The sequence below is a fragment of the Vitis vinifera genome, chromosome 10 (genome assembly GCF_030704535.1).
Source record: "Vitis vinifera cultivar Pinot Noir 40024 chromosome 10, ASM3070453v1".
NCBI lineage: Eukaryota > Viridiplantae > Streptophyta > Magnoliopsida > Vitales > Vitaceae > Vitis > Vitis vinifera.
The window spans coordinates 16,001,838-16,020,335 of record NC_081814.1 but is presented as its reverse complement, the minus strand read 5'-3'; the positions used below and the strand labels follow the sequence as shown (position 1 = coordinate 16,020,335).

The 18,498-nt window shown below is 42.0% G+C and overlaps 1 protein-coding gene across 3 annotated transcripts in view; it reads left to right on the top strand.

Moving 5' to 3' along the window:
• Positions 1-533: 533 nt before the first annotated feature.
• The window catches only part of LOC104880540 (alpha N-terminal protein methyltransferase 1), a 44,495-nt gene continuing 26,530 nt past the window's right edge, over positions 534-18,498 (top strand). The window contains exons 1-2 of one of the 3 annotated variants that reach the window (XM_010657485.3): positions 534-857; positions 964-1,108. In XM_010657485.3, the coding sequence (XP_010655787.1) occupies positions 723-857; positions 964-1,108 (280 nt within the window). In that variant the 5' untranslated portion in view covers positions 534-722. The remainder of the gene's footprint in view (positions 858-963; positions 1,109-18,498) is intronic. The other 2 variants (XM_059740284.1, XM_059740285.1) reach the window with 2 other exon arrangements.

The following is an 18,498-nucleotide window of genomic DNA, read 5'->3' as shown; positions in this document are numbered from 1 at the left end:
GCAGTGTCAATTAATCAAATTGTATGAAATATTATTGGGATTAAATCCCTTACTCATCAATATTTCTTCAAACAACATCAGTCCTTTTTCAATATTCTAATTTTGCAAAGTGCCTTTATTAGTCCATTATAAGTAATGACATCTAGAGGGCATCCTCTATACAACAAATGATTGACAAGCTTAAAGGCTTCTTGCATTGCACCTCTCCATAGAAAAGCTATGACTTTGCCATGTCCTCTCTAAATAATCAATTTACAAAACTCTTTTATATAACTAGTTCTAACAGAAACTCTTTGTTTTCCAAAACTCAAAGTAGATAGACCCATTATGAGTTTCTTGATTCTAATGGATTCTGATAATCGGATTGGGTTTGAATCATAAATAATGTTCTCTCTTAAAATTTTTCTCCTTAAATGGAAAATACATAAATTTTAGGACATATAAATCAATAACCCAATAACTCTTAATAAAATTTTATTTGTGACAACGTTCATAAGGTGATTATTGAACTGTTCACATTTCGTGAAAAAAAAAATAAAAAAATACCACAATTTTCATTGGCGGGTCAGTATTGAACTCACCCTAACGGTTTTGTAACTCAACATGAAATCCGACCCGACTGATTTTTACCGATCCCTACTCCGTTTCTAATAACAAAGCAAAACGTTGAAGAGTGCCGCCACTCACTTGGCGGGTCCAGTCGCGAGTAAGGGAGAGCAAAGATGGAGGCCAGTGGGTTAGATTCTGAGGGCCGGGAATTCAAGAACGCGGAGGAGATGTGGAGAGCTGAAATCGGAGATGGAGCAGATCCTCACAAGAAGACGGACTGGTACCGTAAAGGCGTCGGCTACTGGGAAGTGAGCGCTTTCATACATAAACTTTTTCCTCAATTTCCTCGCCAACCAAACACAATCTAAAACTTTTCTTTTCTTTTCTTTTTTTTCGTGTTATTGTGGAAGAAAGGGTGTGGAGGCATCGGTGGATGGTGTGTTGGGTGGATACGGCCATGTGAATGATGTGGATGTTAAGGGCAGTGAAGCTTTCCTTAAAACACTCTTCTCTGAGCGGTTCGTTGATGCTGGAAGAATTCAGCATCTTGTTGCCCTAGGTACCCTCTCTCGATTCTTTGCAATAGTTTTTCACATTGGGAAATATTTGTAGAATTGAAGAACTTTATGCATGTGCTTTGTAATATTGTAGTGAAACACTTAGTGACATCTATAGGTGAAAGTCCATTATTCGTTTCAAATTACTCTCCAAATTACCTGTTCTCCATACTGAGTGATTGCCTGGTAGTGTTTACAAAATTAGGGTAACTTCTGCCAGAATAGATTCTTTCAAACTAATTTTTTAGACGGGAAAATGATTTATTTTATTATTTATTCTCCAAATTGCCTCTTGATTCAGTAGCATATCCTTAATAATTTATGAAATTAAGGATTGAAGAACTTTATGCATGTGCTTTGTAATATTGTAGTGAAACACTTAGTGACATCTATAGGTGAAAGTCCATTATTCGTTTCAAATTACTCTCCAAATTACCTGTTCTCCATACTGAGTGATTGCCTGGTAGTGTTTACAAAATTAGGGTAACTTCTGCCAGAATAGATTCTTTCAAACTAATTTTTTAGACGGGAAAATGATTTATTTTATTATTTATTCTCCAAATTGCCTCTTGATTCAGTAGCATATCCTTAATAATTTATGAAATTAAGGTCCTTAATAATTTATGAAATTAAGGGTATCTAAGCATTATCATTCCACTTTGGTTTTTGGAAGCGGGATGGATAATGTTAAATTTGCTCAGCTTCAATTCTCTTTTCACCTGCTATTTTTGTCCCATCCTCTTAAATCTGTATAATTTATTAATATACTCACTTTCTATTACAAAAGCACCCTTGTACTTCAACCTCATCTTCCACCATTTTCTTTAGTTCGTCTTCCACACTTCAACCTTAAAACTTATTTCTATTTTCCTCATTTGTATCTCCCTTTTTGTTGAGTCCACGACCCTGTTTTGAGAGCATTAGAATACCCCTAAGGGATTATCTCTCCTACCATTTCCATAAATTGTATAGAATTTATTGTTCAAAGTATGATTAAATTGCATTAGGATGAAAATGGTGAAGAAACAAAGTGAAAATGGAAATGAAACAGGTTGAAGAAACAAGAAGGATGGTGTGTGGGTGTCTAGTTCTAGATGGGTTATGCAAAATAGAGCAATGTTAGATACCTTTCATGGTGTCCCGATTTCCATGTCTGAACACTATGAAAGGCATCTGAACCTGGAGACCCGGACACCCTTTGACAAACTTCCTTCTCTGCTAGCTCTGAAAATGCAACAGAATGCAAAAGAAAATTGAAAAAGAACTCATCTTTTCACTTTTATCATCATTATAGACAATGATTTGTTTGTCCATGTCTTCAAAACAGCACTAGTCTCCTAATTTTTTTTTATGGTTATGGGAAAATTGCATGAGATGAGCTTAGAAGAAGAATTAAGTTAAGTGCGTGTGAATGAACAGGAGAAGGGCATATTTGTCCTCAGAAAAATATAAAAATGAGATGGGTGTATTTAAAATTTCTCAAGGAAAGATGTTTAAGGAGTTTCATGAGCAAGGATCCTTCCTCAAGAGCCTCAATAACACTTTCCTGGTTCTGATTCCTAAGAAAGGGGGAGCGGATGACTTGGGTGACTTTAGACCCATTAGCCTCCTGGGGGGGCTATACAAATTGATGGCTAAAGTGTTAGCTAATAGACTCAAGAGAGTGCTAAACAAAGTGGTAGCCCCTACTCAGAATGCGTTTGTGATGGGGAGGCAAATCCTTGATGCTTCTCTTATTGCAAATGAGGTGATAGACTCATGGCAGAAAAGAAAAGAGAAAGGGCTCATATGCAAGTTGGATATTGAGAAAGCGTATGACAGCATTAATTGGAACTTCCTGCTGAAGACTCTTCACAAAATGGGCTTTGGTCCTAGGTGGTTGGGGTGGATGTGGAGTTGTATTTCTACAGCCAAGTTCTCAGTTCTGGTTAATGGGGTCCCAGCTGGCTTCTTCCCGAGTTCTAAAGGGCTCCGTCAAGGGGATCCATTGTCCCCTTACCTCTTCGTCTTGGGAATGGAAGTGCTAGATGCCCTAATTAGGAGGGCGGTTGTGGGGGGCTATCTTACAGGTTGCAGTATCAAGGGTGATAGGAGGCACAATCTAAAAATCTCCCATCTTTTCTTTGCTGATGATACAATCGTGTTCTGTGAGGCTAACAAAGAGCACTTAACATACTTGAGTTGGATTCTTTTGTGGTTTGAAGCAGCATCAGGCCTAAGGATCAACTTGGACAAAAGTGAAATCATCCCAGTTGGTGTGGTGGAGGAGATTGAGGAGATGGCAGTGGAATTAGGATGTAGGGTGGGATCTCTTCCTTCTCAGTATTTGGGCTTGCCCTTAGGGGCTCCGCATAAAGCCTCTTCAGTTTGGGATGGGGTGGAAGAGAAAGTGAGAAGGAGACTAGCACGGTGGAAACGTCAATATATTTCAAAAGGGGGGAGAATCACTCTTATAAGAAGCGTGTTGGCTAGCATGCCAATCTATCACATGTCTTTGTTCCGAATGCCTAAGTCAGTGGCTAAGAGGTTAGATAAAGTTCAAAGAGATTTCTTATGGGGAGGGGGAAGTGAGGAAAAGAAAGCTCATCTCATCAAGTGGGAGGCGATCTGTGAGGATAAAAGCAAGGGAGGTCTAGGCCTAAGGAAGTTGGTGTTCCTGAACAAAGCTTTGCTTGGTAAATGGGTCTGGAGATTTGCTATTGATAGAGATGATCTATGGAAACAAGTGATAGTAGCGAAATATGGGCAAGAGGGCCTTGGATGGAGAGCAAAGAAGGCTTATGGAACTATCGGTGTGGGGGTTTGGAAGGAAATATGGAAGGAATCTGACTGGTGCTGGGATAACATGGGGTTCATAGTTGGGAAAGGAAACAAAATCAACTTTTGGACTGATGTTTGGTGTGAGGATACAAGGCTGGCCCAAAGTTTCCCCCACCTATATGCTATGGCTTCGCATAGGAATGCGACTGTGGAGGAGATGTGGGATCAGAATTTTGGCCAAGGGGGGTGGAATCTAAGATTTTTGAGGGACTTTAATGATTGGGAGATGGAGATGATAGGGAAATTGTTGCATGTGTTGAGGGATTTCAAGCCTTCTATGGAGGAAGACTCAGTCCGTTGGAAGGGAGGAAGGAATGGTAAATTTAGGGTGAAAGAAGCCTATAGATTGGTGACCAGACCGAATGATATTGGTTTTCCTGCTAGATGCATTTGGGTGGATTCAGTTCCAACCAAGGTTGCATTCTACGCTTGGGAGGCTACTTGGGGGAGGGTGCTCACTCTTGATAGACTTCAGAAAAGAGGATGGCAACTTCCTAACTGCTGCTTTCTATGTGGTTGTGAAGAAGAAACTGTAAATCACCTTCTTATTCATTGTATAGTAGTCAGAGTTTTGTGGGATATTGTTCTTGGGTTATCAGGTGTGCAGTGGGTTTTTTCAGAAACTGTAAAGGAGGTTCTAACTAGCTGGAGGGGCCCTTTCGTGGGAAAGAAAAGGAAAAAGATATGGAAATCCATTCCGTTGTGTATTTTTTGGACGGTTTGGAAGGAAAGAAATAGGTTAGCTTTTAGGGGAGGAGAGCTTAATATCCAAAAGCTTAAGAATTCTTTTGTGTGTAGTTTGTGGAGTTGGGCTAGATTGTATATTGGTAAGGAGCGTATGTCCCTTATAGGGTTCCTAGAATGGTTGGCGTCCATCTAAGGGATGGTGAGGCTCGTTTTTTTTTTGGCTTTTTGAGGGGCTTGTTGCTTTGTATACCCCCTGTATACTTGTAACTCTTTGCCCTTTTTTAATATATCTTGCTTTACTTATCAAAAAAAAAAAAAAATTTCTCAAGGAAAATTTCCCAACCACCTTTTCAATTTCCTCATCCACCTATTTCTTCACTCATCTTAGCCCTTATATTTTATCAATACACCCCACCTATCCAGACCCAATATTCCCTTTTCCCACTCTTTCCCAAAAGAGAAAAAAAGGGAAAAAACCCTTACACCTAGTGACATATCCTCTTCTTCTTCCTCCTCCATATTCTTCGCCATCTCCCCTAGTTCATTCTCTAGACACCAAAAGTTTGATGGGCTCAAGTCACTATTCAATTGATCTTTGGATTTGACAATTTATCATTTTGACTTTTTAACTCAACAAATTAGAATTTGACAAATGGCGGAGTCTAACATTGTACATGTGGTATCCAAATCATTAAGTCTCCTAAGTCATCCCAATAACACATGGTGATATTTTGTTAAAGTTTTATAAAATAACTAAATAAATGAAATTCAAATCAAATCAAATTAAAGTCTATAGAGAATAATTAATAATAATAATAATATTTTTGGACATATTTTTGGTAGTGTTTAGGCATATTTTTGGACTTAAAGTCAATCTAGAGAATAGTAACCTCTTTGGCATCAACATTGATCTAGATTGACTCGGTAGGATGGCATTGGTCCTTGATTGCAAGGTGTCGGATTGGCCTATTCCATATTTGGGACTTCCATTGGAGGGGGGAATCCAAAGGCAGGTGTATTCTGGGATTCGATGATTGAGAGAGTTTTGAGAAGATTGGACGGGTGGAGAAAGGCCTATTTGTCTTTAGGTGGGAGGATAACTCTTATCCATTCGTGCTTATCTCATATTCCTTGCTACTTTTTTTCCATGTTCAAGATTCCTTCTTTAGTGGCACTGAAAATTGAGAAATTGCAAAGAGATTTTCTATGGTTAGGGTTTGGGGGAGCATAAGAGAGACCATCTCGTTAGTTGGGACTTAGTGTGTAAGGCTAAGGGGAAGGGAGATTAGGGCTTGGGAAGATTTCTATAAGGAATCCACTTTATTAGGGAAATGGCTTTGGAGGTTTCCTGAGGAAAAGTACACTTTTTTGCATCAGGTTATCCTAAGCATTTATGAGACACATACTAATGGGTGGCATGCCGACACCATAGTTAGGTGGTCACATCATTGTCCTTGGAAGGCCATTGCATAGGTCTTTCCAGATTTTTCTAGAGACGCTTGGCTGGTGGTGGGAGATGGGACAAGAATTTAGCTCTGGGAAGACTTGTGGTGGGGGGATCAACCTTTGTGTGCTCAATTCATAGGTCTATTCAGAATTGTCACAATTAAAAATCTCACTATCTCATTAGTTCTTGGGTCCACTAATCCTTTCTCTTGAAATCTAAACCTCCGTCACAATCTTTCGGATCTTGAAATAGAAGATCTTGGAAGACTCATGTCCTCTTTTTCACAGTTGCACTTATCTTCATTTGGTCATGACTCAAGAGCTTGGTCTCTATCCTCTTCAAGTTTATTCACAATAAATTCATTCTTTTTAGTCCTATCCAACCAGAGTGATCAAACCCCATCATTCCCTATTGATTTTGTTTGAAAATCGCAAGCCCCATTTAAGGTCAAATCCTTTGCTTAGTTAGTGGTACTTGAGAAGGTAAACACCAATGACATTCTATAACTGAGAAGATCCTACAAAGCCATCAGTCCTGATGTTTGTTTGTTGTATATGGAGAGTGGTGAAATGGTAGATCATATCTTCTTATATAACCCATTGAGTTTGGGGCTTTGGCATGGACTATTTGGCTTGGTTCATATGGATTGGGTTCCTCTTATGAGTATATGTGATATAATGATTATTTCATATAGAGGATTGGGAAATACCAGTAGAGGCAAGGTCTTATGGCAGTTTGCTTGTCTTGCTCTGATATAGGTTGTGTGGAAAAAGAGAATTGACAGGATTTTAGAGGACTTCAAAGGGTCTTTGGGACTTAATTCATTTCTTAGCCTCCTTTTGGGCATCTTTCATCACAACTTTTAAGGGTGTGCCCCTTAATTTGATCCAACTTGATTAGATGTTGGTGTGTAGTTCCAAGGGTGTGGATTAGCAATGATAGATTATTTTTTGTATATTCTCGCATAGGACATAGTTTGTAGAACCTCATAGTTGTATAGATTCTTGAATTGTGAAGTTTTTTGCTTTCTTTTTGTGTACTTTTTGGAGGATCTCTCATCCTTCCTTGTACTTATTTTTACTTGCATCAATATATTATACTATTGTTTCCTATCAAATATATACATATATTCTCTTATTGGTAAGTTTCATTAATACACGAGACAAATTACCAAATTAAGGAATCAAATTGTTTGAATAAAAAAAAAAAAACTATTTCCGAATACCAAATTGAATCCTTGGCTTCACTTATAAATAAAGGTGTATTCTTATAAGGATTCTTCCAAAGCAAGCAAAGTAAGAGCTCTATTCAACTCATGGGAATCCTTCTAAAGCGACCAAAGGAAGCCCCAAGTGTCAAATCAAGTTCCAAAAAACTTTAGACTCTATTCAACAAGTTCGTGGAAGGATAGCAAGCACAATAGATAGCTCATTCTCTCACTTTCAACAAGGTTGTTTGAGAACAAGTCATCTTACACCCTCAATTACACCATCATTTCAAAGCACTTGTTTGCTCGCATTTGGATCAAGATGAAGGGAAAATCTTAGGAGATATTCTTTTGTGAAAGAATAACCACAGAGGATTGTATCCATGTTTTTTTATAAACTACTATTGGTCCACATGATATTAATTGAAAAAAGCCTATAAAAAAATTACCATATCAAATTTTGTTTGCAATTTTTCTTTTTTTGATAAGAAACAACAAAGTATATATTAATTAAGGATTAAAAAGTACAAAGGATGAGAAATTGCAATTTTGTTTGCTTTTTTTCTTATCTATTTGATTTTACAAGATAAGAAATTTGTGTATGCACACTCATCTTGTTTCTCTCATTTTAAACCTAAAAGAATATTTTGCATTTTGAAGACACCAGGAGACATGTATGTCTTCTAATTCCAGTCCTTGAAAACTTGTAAACACCCTTCCAAAGAAAAATAAAAAAAGAAAGAAAAAATGTTGGTGGCTTACCTTGAAAGTCCAAACATCCTTCATGGTATTTGGAAGACAAGGATTGAACATATCTACATTGTGAAGGATGTTTGGACATAGTATGTTGGATGCTACGAAGAGTGTCAAGGCTTAATTGGATGGACAAACCTTTGTACAGATTCTTCTTTTGATCCTCAATAAATGCAAAAAGGAAATAAAAAATAAAAAGTACTGGTAAAAAACGTATCACTTCATTCCTCTCTTCATTATATATCATTATTATTATTATTATTGTTATTAAGGTGGGTTAGGGAATCCATTTAAAGGGATTTTTTTTTTTTTCTTTTATTTAGGGACTTAAAAAAATTCATTAAGGTGGGTAAGGAAACAAGAAAGGTGGGTGTGAATTTAATTTTCCTTTTGGAATTTCTTGGGCTTGAACCTCTCTTTGTTCCTCCATTCATTTAAACTTCTGCGGTGGGTAAGGAAACATGAAAGATGGGTGAGAATTTAATTTTCCTTTTGGAATTTCTTGAGCTTCAACATCTCTTAATTCCTCCCTTCATTTAAACTTTTGCGGCAGAGGAGACTACACAAGAGTTGTTGAATATGCATGGTTGGACTATTACTTAAGAACTTGAAATTTTGAGTTAATTGGTAGTTTAACTTTAGAGAAGACTTATCAAAAAAATTTTTCACAAAATCATGAGTGAGAGAGCGAGTGAGAGAACGAGGGCGGCCGAGAGCGAGGAAGCGAGTGAACCCGCCGGCGGCGAGAATGTTTCTCGCGCGGAGAATAGGAGGAAAAGGAAGACGAGGAGCTTTGGGGTGGAGTCCAAGTCCTTCGTGCTGGAAATGGAGGAGAGGAGAGGGAAAACCCTAATAACCATCACAGAAAGCAAGAAAGGGGTATCGTCTTGGGTGCGCATGGGGATGTTCAGCGTCGGACTGTTCATGGAAGGCCTTCATCAGTGCATTGAAGATGTGAATGAAGGCAGATGGGAAAAGGGTTGGAAGGAAAAGGGGAGGAACTTTTCTCTGATGCGCATTACGAACAGGGGGGGTTGTTTTTTGCGGTTGGGGGTTATTGATTTGGAGTTGAAAAGTTATAGTATCTGTATTCCGAAGGGCAAAGGAGGCAAGGGGGGATGGTCGGCGATGGTGGAGGCTCTCTATCAGTTGGATAACAGTATTATTAATAAGGAAAAACAAGAAGAAATGAGGGTAAGGGGAAGGCAGTGCACGGAGATGACGAAAGGGAGGTCGTTTGCAGATGCGGTGAAGGGTGGGTGGAACAAGGAGTCCAAGATCATACGAGTGGAGGTGGCTCGGGAGGAACTAAGTAGAAATCTCAGTAGACTAGAACATTGCTTGATCGGAAGCTGGAGCCCCAACATCACAACAGGGGTAACCTTGGAAACCTTGGGTGGGGAAATGGCCAAAGCTTGGGGTTTGAAAGGCAAGATGGGGATGGCGAGTATGGGAAAAGGACGTGTGCTGCTGGAATTCGAATTTGTGGAAGAAGCGAGACGGGTTAATCTATCAGGCACCAGGGCTGTGAGAGGTGTTCAAATGGGCTTGGAGTGCTGGGACCCAAACTCAGGCTGTTTGGAGGAAGGGGAGACAAGAAAGGAAGTGTGGGTGAGAATATTAGGGTTACCAATGTCGTTATGGGTTCCGTCGGTGCTGAAAAGGGTGGGAGATGCGTGTGGAGGGTTTCTCGACGTCGATCCTCAGACGGAGAGCTTGGAGGAGTTGCAGTGGGCCAGGGTCTTGGTCAGATCGGACGGCGAGACTTTCCCTGACACTCTAGAGCTAGGGTTTGAAGAGACGACATACTCTGTAACCCTATGGTGGGAGAGGATGCCGTCGATAAGGACGGAAGAGGGGAGAAAGCAAAGCCGGTGGAATCCATCAACGAGGGAGGTTGAAGGTGACGAAGCTTCACGCGCTGCTACGCGAGTGGAGCAGTTGGTGGGCGTGGAAACCGAGGCGCAGAGTCAGTCAGATGATGGGACTGACTGTCTGTCGCAGGACTTGGGCCCCTCTGTAAAGAGAGCCCAGACGCGAGTGGGCTCGCCGCAGGGGCCTGGCTCCAAATCTGGGCCTACAGCTTCTGGGCTACTTCGGGCCCTTGGGCCCAAGTCACCTCCAGCTTCTGATGCCCCAAAGGGGGATCAGTCTGGGCCGAGGCTTCCTAATAGGTTGGGGCGGGGTGCAGGCTATGGTATGGGCCAGGCTCATAAGGGGAAATCCAATTTAGCCCAGACCCACCTTTCAGATAATGGGCCTCTTTTAATAAACCCTCCTTCTTGCTCCAACGGTCACTTTAAAGCTGATGACTTAGAGAAAGAGTTCACCAGATGCAGAGAGGAAGAAATGGGGAGAAGACAACAGCTGGACCCAATCAACCCGAGCGCTGAAAGAATGCTAGAAGAAGAAGCTGCGAGGTATGTCTCAGAGATAAATATGGGGGGTACCAGGGTTCAAGGGTCTTTCTCTTCTAATCTTCTTTGTTTCGGTCGGACTCCGGAGAGGGAGTATTACGACCATTCTGGGGGGAGAAGAGAAGGAATTCTGGTTGGAAGTGGGTCGCGAAGACCAAATACAGAAGATCATTCAGGAAGAAGGGAGGGCTGTTGGGACATGGTTGAAATCAGTAGCGATGACCCTACGGGTAGGAATTTGGGGTGGACTACAGACCAATGGGCTAGTCAAGAGGGCAGAAAGGAGGACCAGCTCAATTGGGAGGAAAGTAGCCTGATTAAGTTCAGCCACTTTTTGGGTTTCTCTACGGAAGGTTTAGAGAAGGAAATTTTGAACTTCTTAGGAAAAATCAGGAAAAGAAGGGAGAAAATAATAGACAAAGGACTACTGGAGACTACAAGATTTGAAAGGGAGCTTAAGAGATTGGAGTGCTCTGTTAATTATGAAGGGGACACTAGGAAGAAAGGCCCTCAACAGGGCAGAGGGATCCAAAGTTCAGTTGTCCAATGAATGTAAGACTTCTGAGTTGGAATGTGAGGGGCGTGAATGACAGGTCCAAGAGGAAAGTTATCAAGTCAGTTATCAGAAGCCAAAAGGTGGACCTGTTCTGTATTCAAGAAACAAAGATGCAAGTTATGTCTGAAGAGGTGGTGAGGAGTCTAGGGCCGGGGAGATATCTTGATTGGAAAGCTTTAAATGCTATGGGGACAGCAGGGGGTGTCTTGATTTGCTGGGACAAAAGATCTCTGGAATTGCTGGGGGTGGAAGAGGGCCAATTCTCCATTTCCTGTAGATTCAGGAATGTGGGAGATGGGGTAATCTGGGTGTTCACAGGGGTTTATGGTCCTTGTTCCAGAAAGGATAGGGAGTGTTTATGGGAGGAGTTCGGGGCAATTAGAGGACTGTGGGAGGACCCATGGTGTCTAGGAGGTGACTTTAATTCAACTCTATACCAAGCTGAAAGGAGTAGAAATGGGAGGATCACTTCAGCTATGAGGAGGTTTGCCCAGGTCATAGATGAGTTAGGGCTTATTGATATTCCCTTGCAAGGGGGATCCTTCACTTGGAGTGGGGGGCTCAACAACCAATCGTGGGCCAGGTTGGATAGATTCCTGGTGTCCCCCAATTGGATAGATCAGTACAGTAGGGCTAATCAAAGAAGATTACCTCGCCCAATCTCGGATCATTTTCCGATTTTGCTTGAGGGAGGTGGTCTAAGGAGAGGTCCTTACCCCTTCAAATTTGAAAACATGTGGCTCAAAGCTGAGGGGTTCAAAGAGCTGATAGAGGGGTGGTGGCAAGGGATAGTGGTTAGAGGAAGGCCGAGCTACAGGTTAGCAGCTAAGATGAGGGGTCTGAAACACAATTTAAAGATCTGGAATAAGGAGGTCTTTGGAAGGTTAGAGAAAAACAAAGCTGAAGCCCTTCAGCAAGTGGAGCGATGGGACGTAGTGGAAGAAGAGAGGGCTCTATCAGAGGAAGAGTTAGGCCACAAAAAAACAGCTAAGGAGAATTATTCAAAATGGGTGTCGATGGAAGAAGTGCATTGGAGACAGCTATCAAGGGAAATATGGCTTAGGGAAGGGGATAGGAACACGGGATTCTTTCACCGTATGGCTAATGCCCACAGGAGAGTCAATAATCTGATCAAAATTAAGATTAATGGGGTGAGACTTACAGAAGATCAAGAGGTGAGGGATGGAATAGTAAATGCTTATCAGCATCTTCTTTCGGAAAACGCGGATTGGAAGGCGGATATAGGGGGTCTTGTGCTGAAGCAGATCAGCCTATCAGAAGCGGATGCTCTTGAGCTCCCTTTCACTGAAGCTGAGATTTATGCTGCATTAATGGGGATGAATGGGGACAAGGCCCCGGGTCCGGATGGTTTCACTGTAGCATTTTGGCAAAATTGTTGGGAGATTGTCAAGGAGGATGTCTTGGATATGTTCAAAGAATTCTATGATCAGAATTCTTTCATCAAGAGCCTAAATCATACATTTCTGGTCTTGATTCCGAAGAAAGGGGGGGCAGAGGACTTAGGGGACTACAGGCCAATCAGTTTGCTTGGGGGTCTTTATAAATTATTGGCTAAGGTGCTGGCCAATAGGCTCAAAAAAATCATAGATAAGGTGATTTCCCCTGACCAGAACGCCTTCATAAAAGGGAGACAGATTCTTGACGGCTCCCTAATAGCAAATGAGGTAATAGACTCTTGGCAAAAAAGGGGAGAGAAAGGCCTAATCTGTAAGTTGGACATTGAGAAGGCGTTTGATAATATCAATTGGCAGTTTCTATTAAAGGTTTTGCATAAGATGGGCTTTGGATCAAAATGGATAGGATGGATGTGGAGCTGTATTTCTACCATCAAATATTCAATGTTGGTGAATGGGGTTCCAGCTGGTTTCTTTTCAAGTTCTAAAGGTCTTAGGCAAGGGGATCCCCTTTCCCCCTACCTATTTATCATGGGAATGGAAGTCCTTAGTGCGTTAATATCGAGGGCCGTTGAAGGGGGGTTCATTTATGGCTGTAGGATATGGAAAGGAAGAGGGCAGCCCGTAAACATAACTCATCTCCTGTTTGCGGATGATACAATTGTCTTTTGTGAGGCAAAGAAAGAGTCCCTGTTGTACTTGAGCTGGATCCTATTATGGTTCGAGGCCGCCTCAGGTTTAAAAATTAACTTAGAGAAAAGCATGGTCATTCCGGTAGGGGAGGTGGAAGGGGCGCTTGATATGGCTGCGGAAATTGGGTGTAAGGTGGGACAGCTGCCCACTGTTTATTTGGGGCTGCCCCTTGGGGCGCCTAATAGGGCCTCCTCCGTTTGGGATGGGGTGGAGGAGAAAATGAGGAGGAAGCTTGCTCTTTGGAAGCGTCATTTTTTGTCCAAAGGAGGGAGAATTACTCTCATTAAGAGCACGCTGGCCAGCATTCCTTTGTATCAAATGTCACTTTTCCGCATGCCTAAATCAGTGGCAAGAAGACTAGAAAAGCTTCAAAGGAATTTTTTGTGGGGAGGAGCCAATGGAGGGAATAAGGCTCATCTAATCAAGTGGGAGGTTGTATGTACGGATAAAAAGAAGGGAGGGTTGGGGTTAAGAAAGTTAATTTGGTTAAACAAAGCTCTCCTTGGCAAATGGATTTGGAGGTTTGCGCGGGCTAAGGAGGAGCTGTGGAAAAAAGTGCTTGAGGCTAAGTATGGGAAAGAGGAATTTGGGTGGAGAACAAAGAAGGCAAATGGGGTGTTTGGGGTTGGTGTGTGGAAGGAAATTCTGAAGGAGTCCACTTGGTGTTGGGATAACATGGTATTCAAGGTGGGAAAAGGCAATAAAGTAAGATTTTGGATTGATCCTTGGTGTGGAAACAACGTGCTGTCCGAAGCTTTCCCGGACCTCTTCTCCATGGCTGTCCAAAGAAGCGCCACTGTGGAGGATTATTGGGATCAGAATCTGAGTCAAGGAGGGTGGAGCTTAAGACTATTGAGGGACTTCAACGATTGGGAATTGGGGTTGGTGGACAATATGTTAGTTGAGTTGAGGAACTATAGAGTATCTATGGAGGAAGATTCGGTTTTTTGGAGGGGAGGAGCGGACGGGCTGTTTAAAGTTAAGGAAGCTTATAGGGTGTTGGTTAATGCTGATGAAGCGGCCTTCCCCCATAGCAATGTTTGGGTGGCCAAAGTTCCAACAAAAATTATTTTCTTTGCTTGGGAAGCTACTTGGGGGAAGGTTCTTACATTGGATAGATTGCAGAGAAGAGGATGGCATCTTCCTAATCGGTGCTTCTTGTGTGGATGTGAAGAGGAAACTATCAATCATATTCTTATTCATTGTACGGTGGCAAAAGGTTTATGGGATATTATTCTTGCATTGTGTGGTGTTCAGTGGGTCTTTCCTAATTCTGTAAAGGAGGTTCTTAGTAGTTGGAAAAGCTCTTTTGTGGGGAGAAAAAGAAAGAAAGTGTGGAAGTCCATCCCGCTTTTCATTTTTTGGACAATTTGGAAGGAGAGGAATAGGCTCGCCTTTAAAGGGGGTGTGTTAGCCTTTCAGAAATTAAAGACTTCGTTTGTGTATAATTTTTGGGGTTGGGCTAAAGTGTACATTGATATGGAGTCGAATTCCCTTATAGGTTTCTTGGAGTGGATAGCTTCCAAGTAGGGGTGGGGTTCTTTTGTTCTTTGGTTAAGGGTTTGTAGCCTTGTATACTCCCTGTATGCTCTTTGGCTTTTGCCTTCGTTAATATAATCGCTTACTTATCAAAAAAAAAACTTTAGAGAAGCATTTTAAAAGGGGGTATTGCCACTTGGAGTGGGGGCAGGAATAACCAATCCTGGGCTAGACTAGATAGGTTTCTTGTGACTCAGCAGTGGCTAGATATGTTTAGTGGGGTAGCCCAATGCAGAATGCATAGACCCACTTCCGATCACTTTCCTATCTTGCTGATGGGTGGGGGGATAAGGAGGGGCCCCACCCCGTTTAGATTCGAGAATATGTGGCTGAAAGTGGACGACTTTAATGGTCTTCTCCGGGGGTGGTGGCAAGGGATTGAGGTGAGAGGAAGGGCCAGCTTCAGATTGGCCTATAAGATGAAGGTTTTGAAACATAATATTAAAGTTTGGAATAGGGAGGTGTTTGGTAGGCTGGAAGTCAACAAAAATTCTGCCCTTCAGTAGCTGGAGTACTGGGATGGAGTGGAGAGTGAGAGGAGTCTGTCTATAGCTGAAACTGAGCAGAAAAAAGAAGCCAAGGATGCCTTCTATAAATGGGTGCTAATGGAAGAAGTTCATTGGAGGCAGAAGTTTAGGGAGCTGTGGCTCAAGGAAGGAGATAGGAATACCGGTTATTTTCACCGTATGGCTAATGCCCACCGCAGGAATAACTCCCTGGATAGGATTATGATCAATGGGGAGCTGCTGACTGAGGATCAAGAGGTGAGGAATGGGATTGTGAATGCATTCCAGAAATTACTCTCAGAAGAGCCGGGGTGGAGAGCGGATATTGAGGGGCTGCAACTCAATCAACTTAATTCCCGGGAAGCTGAAGACTTGGAGATGCCTTTCTCTGAGGAGGAAATCCATTTTGCACTGATGGAGATGAGGGGAGACAAAGCTCCAGGCCCGGATGGATTCACAGTGGCCTTTTGGCAAGATTGCTGGGATTTTGTGAAGGAGGAGGTGGTGGATCTGTTTAAGGAATTCTTTGAGCATGGGTCCTTTGCCAAGTCTCTCAACACCACCTTTTTGGTCCTTATTCCTAAGAAAGGAGGAGCTGAAGACTTGGGGGACTTCAGGCCAATCAGCTTGCTTGGGGGTTTGTATAAACTTTTGGCCAAAGTCCTAGCAAATAGGCTAAAGAAAGTGCTGGATAGGGTGGTCTCAGTTGACCAAAATGCCTTTGTGAGAGGGGGACAGATTTTGGATGCTTCTCTAGTAGCTAATGAGGTGATTGATTATTGGTATAAAAGAAAAGAGAAAGGGATGATATGCAAGTTGGACATCGAAAAAGCCTATGATAGCATCAATTGGAAGTTTCTTATGAAGGTGCTTCAGAAGATGGGCTTTGGGTCTCGTTGGATGGATTGGATGTGGTGGTGTATTTCTATTGCCAAATTCTCCATATTAATCAACGGGGTTCCAGCTGGTTTCTTTTCGAATTCAAAGGGGTTGCGGCAAGGAGACCCCCTCTCTCCATACCTTTTTGTCTTGGGTATGGAAGTGCTTAGCACCCTTATTAGACGGGCTGGTGAGGGGGGCTTTATTTCAGGCTGTAGGCTGCGGGGGAGAGGGGGGGAAGAGCTGACTGTTTCTCACCTCCTCTTTGCTGACGACGCACTCATTTTCTGCAAAGCTAGAAGAGAGCAACTTACCAATCTAAGCTGGATTTTGGCGTGGTTTGAGGCAGCCTCCGGCCTCAGAATTAATCTGGCTAAGAGTGTTCTAATTCCTGTGGGGGAAGTGGATGAGCTGGAGGAGTTGGCAGCTGAGCTAGGTTGCAGATTGGGGGCTTTACCCACTGTTTATTTGGGGCTGCCCCTTGGAGCCCAACATAAAACCTCTTCTTCCTGGGATGGGGTGGAAGAGAGAATGAGAAGAAGACTAGCCCAGTGGAAAAGGCAATATATTTCGAAGGGGGGAAGAATTACTCTTATCAAGAGCACTTTGGCCAGCATACCCATCTACCTCCTTTCCCTTATTCGCATTCCTAAGGCTGTGGCAAAAAGGATTGAAAAAATTCAAAGAGACTTCCTGTGGGGGGGGGGGGGAAGCTTGGAGGGGAAAGTTCACTTGATCAATTGGAAGGTGGTATGCAGCCCTAAGGAGGAGGGTGGTTTAGGCATCCGAAAGATAGACTTGTTGAACAAAGCCTTGCTGGGCAAATGGGTTTGGAGATATGCCTATGAGAAGGATAATCTTTGGAAAACGGCGATAGGGGTGAAATATGGTCAAGAGGGATGTGGGTGGAGGACTAAGGAAGTTTGTGGGCCTTATGGGGTGGGATTGTGGAAGGAGATCATGAAGGAGGCCGATTGGTGTTGGGAGAGCATTGATTTTAAGGTTGGGAAGGGGAATAGAGTTTTGTTTTGGACGGATAAGTGGTGTGGCAATGAGGCGCTTTCTCAAACTTTTCCTCAGTTGTTTACCTTGGCGGGTCATAAGAATGCCAAAGTTTGTGAAGTATGGGATTCTAGCCTGGGTTAAGGAGGTTGGAATCTCAGATTGGCTAGAGATTTCAATGATTGGGAGCTGGATCAGATAGGAGATATGCTGAATCTTCTGAAGGACTTCAGGATTTCTCCTGAAGAGGATTCAGTGAGATGGAAACGGGAAGGCAATGGAGTTTTTGGGGCCAAGGGTGCCTACAAAATGTTGAGTGGCTCCTCAGCCGGTGTTTTTCCGAATAGACGCATTTGGATGGATAAGGTTCCAACAAAAGTGTCTTTTTTTGCTTGGGAAGCTTCATGGGGGAAGATCCTCACTTTGGATAAGCTTCAAAGAAGGGGGTGGCAGCTCCCTAATCGGTGCTATTTGTGCGGCTGCGAAGAGGAAAATGCGAATCATATTCTCTTACATTGTATAGTGGTTAAAACTATTTGGGAGATTACCCTTGCCATTTTCGAAGTTCAATGGGTGTTTCCAGAGTCAGTTATAGAGGTGTTACTTAGTTAGAGGGGTTCTTTTGTGGGGAAAAAAAGAAAAAAGATATGGAATTCCATCCCGTTGTGTATATTTTGGACGGTTTGGAAGGAAAGGAATAGGTTAACTTTCAGGGGAGGGTCTTTAGATATTCAGAAATTCAAAATTGTTTTTGTATGTAACTTGTGGAGTTGGGATAAGGTGTACATTGGTGAGGAAACCTACTCTCTTTTAGGCTTTTTGGAGTGGCTTGCGACCACTTGAGGGTGGGTGAGGCTTTTCCCCTTTTTTGTTTGTTTCAGCCTTGTTTTGGGCTGTTCAGTATACCCCCTGTATACGTGCGGCTTCTTAGCCTTTTCTAATATATTTGGTTGTTTATCTATCAAAAAAAAAAAAAACTTTAGAGAAGCATTTTGCAAAGTTGTGACATCACTCTTTTGCATTAGCTATCGTAGTTTTAAACTATATGTTTATTAACTGAAATTAGTACATTGTCAAACATTTGGCAAATTTTTTCTCCTTTTTGGTGCATGGGATCGAACTTGGAACCCCTTGCTTATGGTGTTTCTTTAAAGGCTGAAGGCCGTGTAGATTGAGTCTTTCATGAGAATAATGACTATAGGGTGGCTTAAATGTGGAAAAGTGTATGAGCTTCTGCACTAATGAGATTGAAGAAGATATTGTTGTGAATGATGATTAACATAATATTGATATTTTAATTTGATTTTCATTAGGTGTGTAATTTGGCTTTGTTTTAGTTTAGTTTTGGTTAGCTATATACTGATGAATTTTTTTTTATCCTCGTGGTGCTCTATTTGGTTTCATTTTATTTGTTAAAAAATTTTCTATTTCTTATAAAAGAGAACATTATGCATTAAGAATTTTAGGTGCA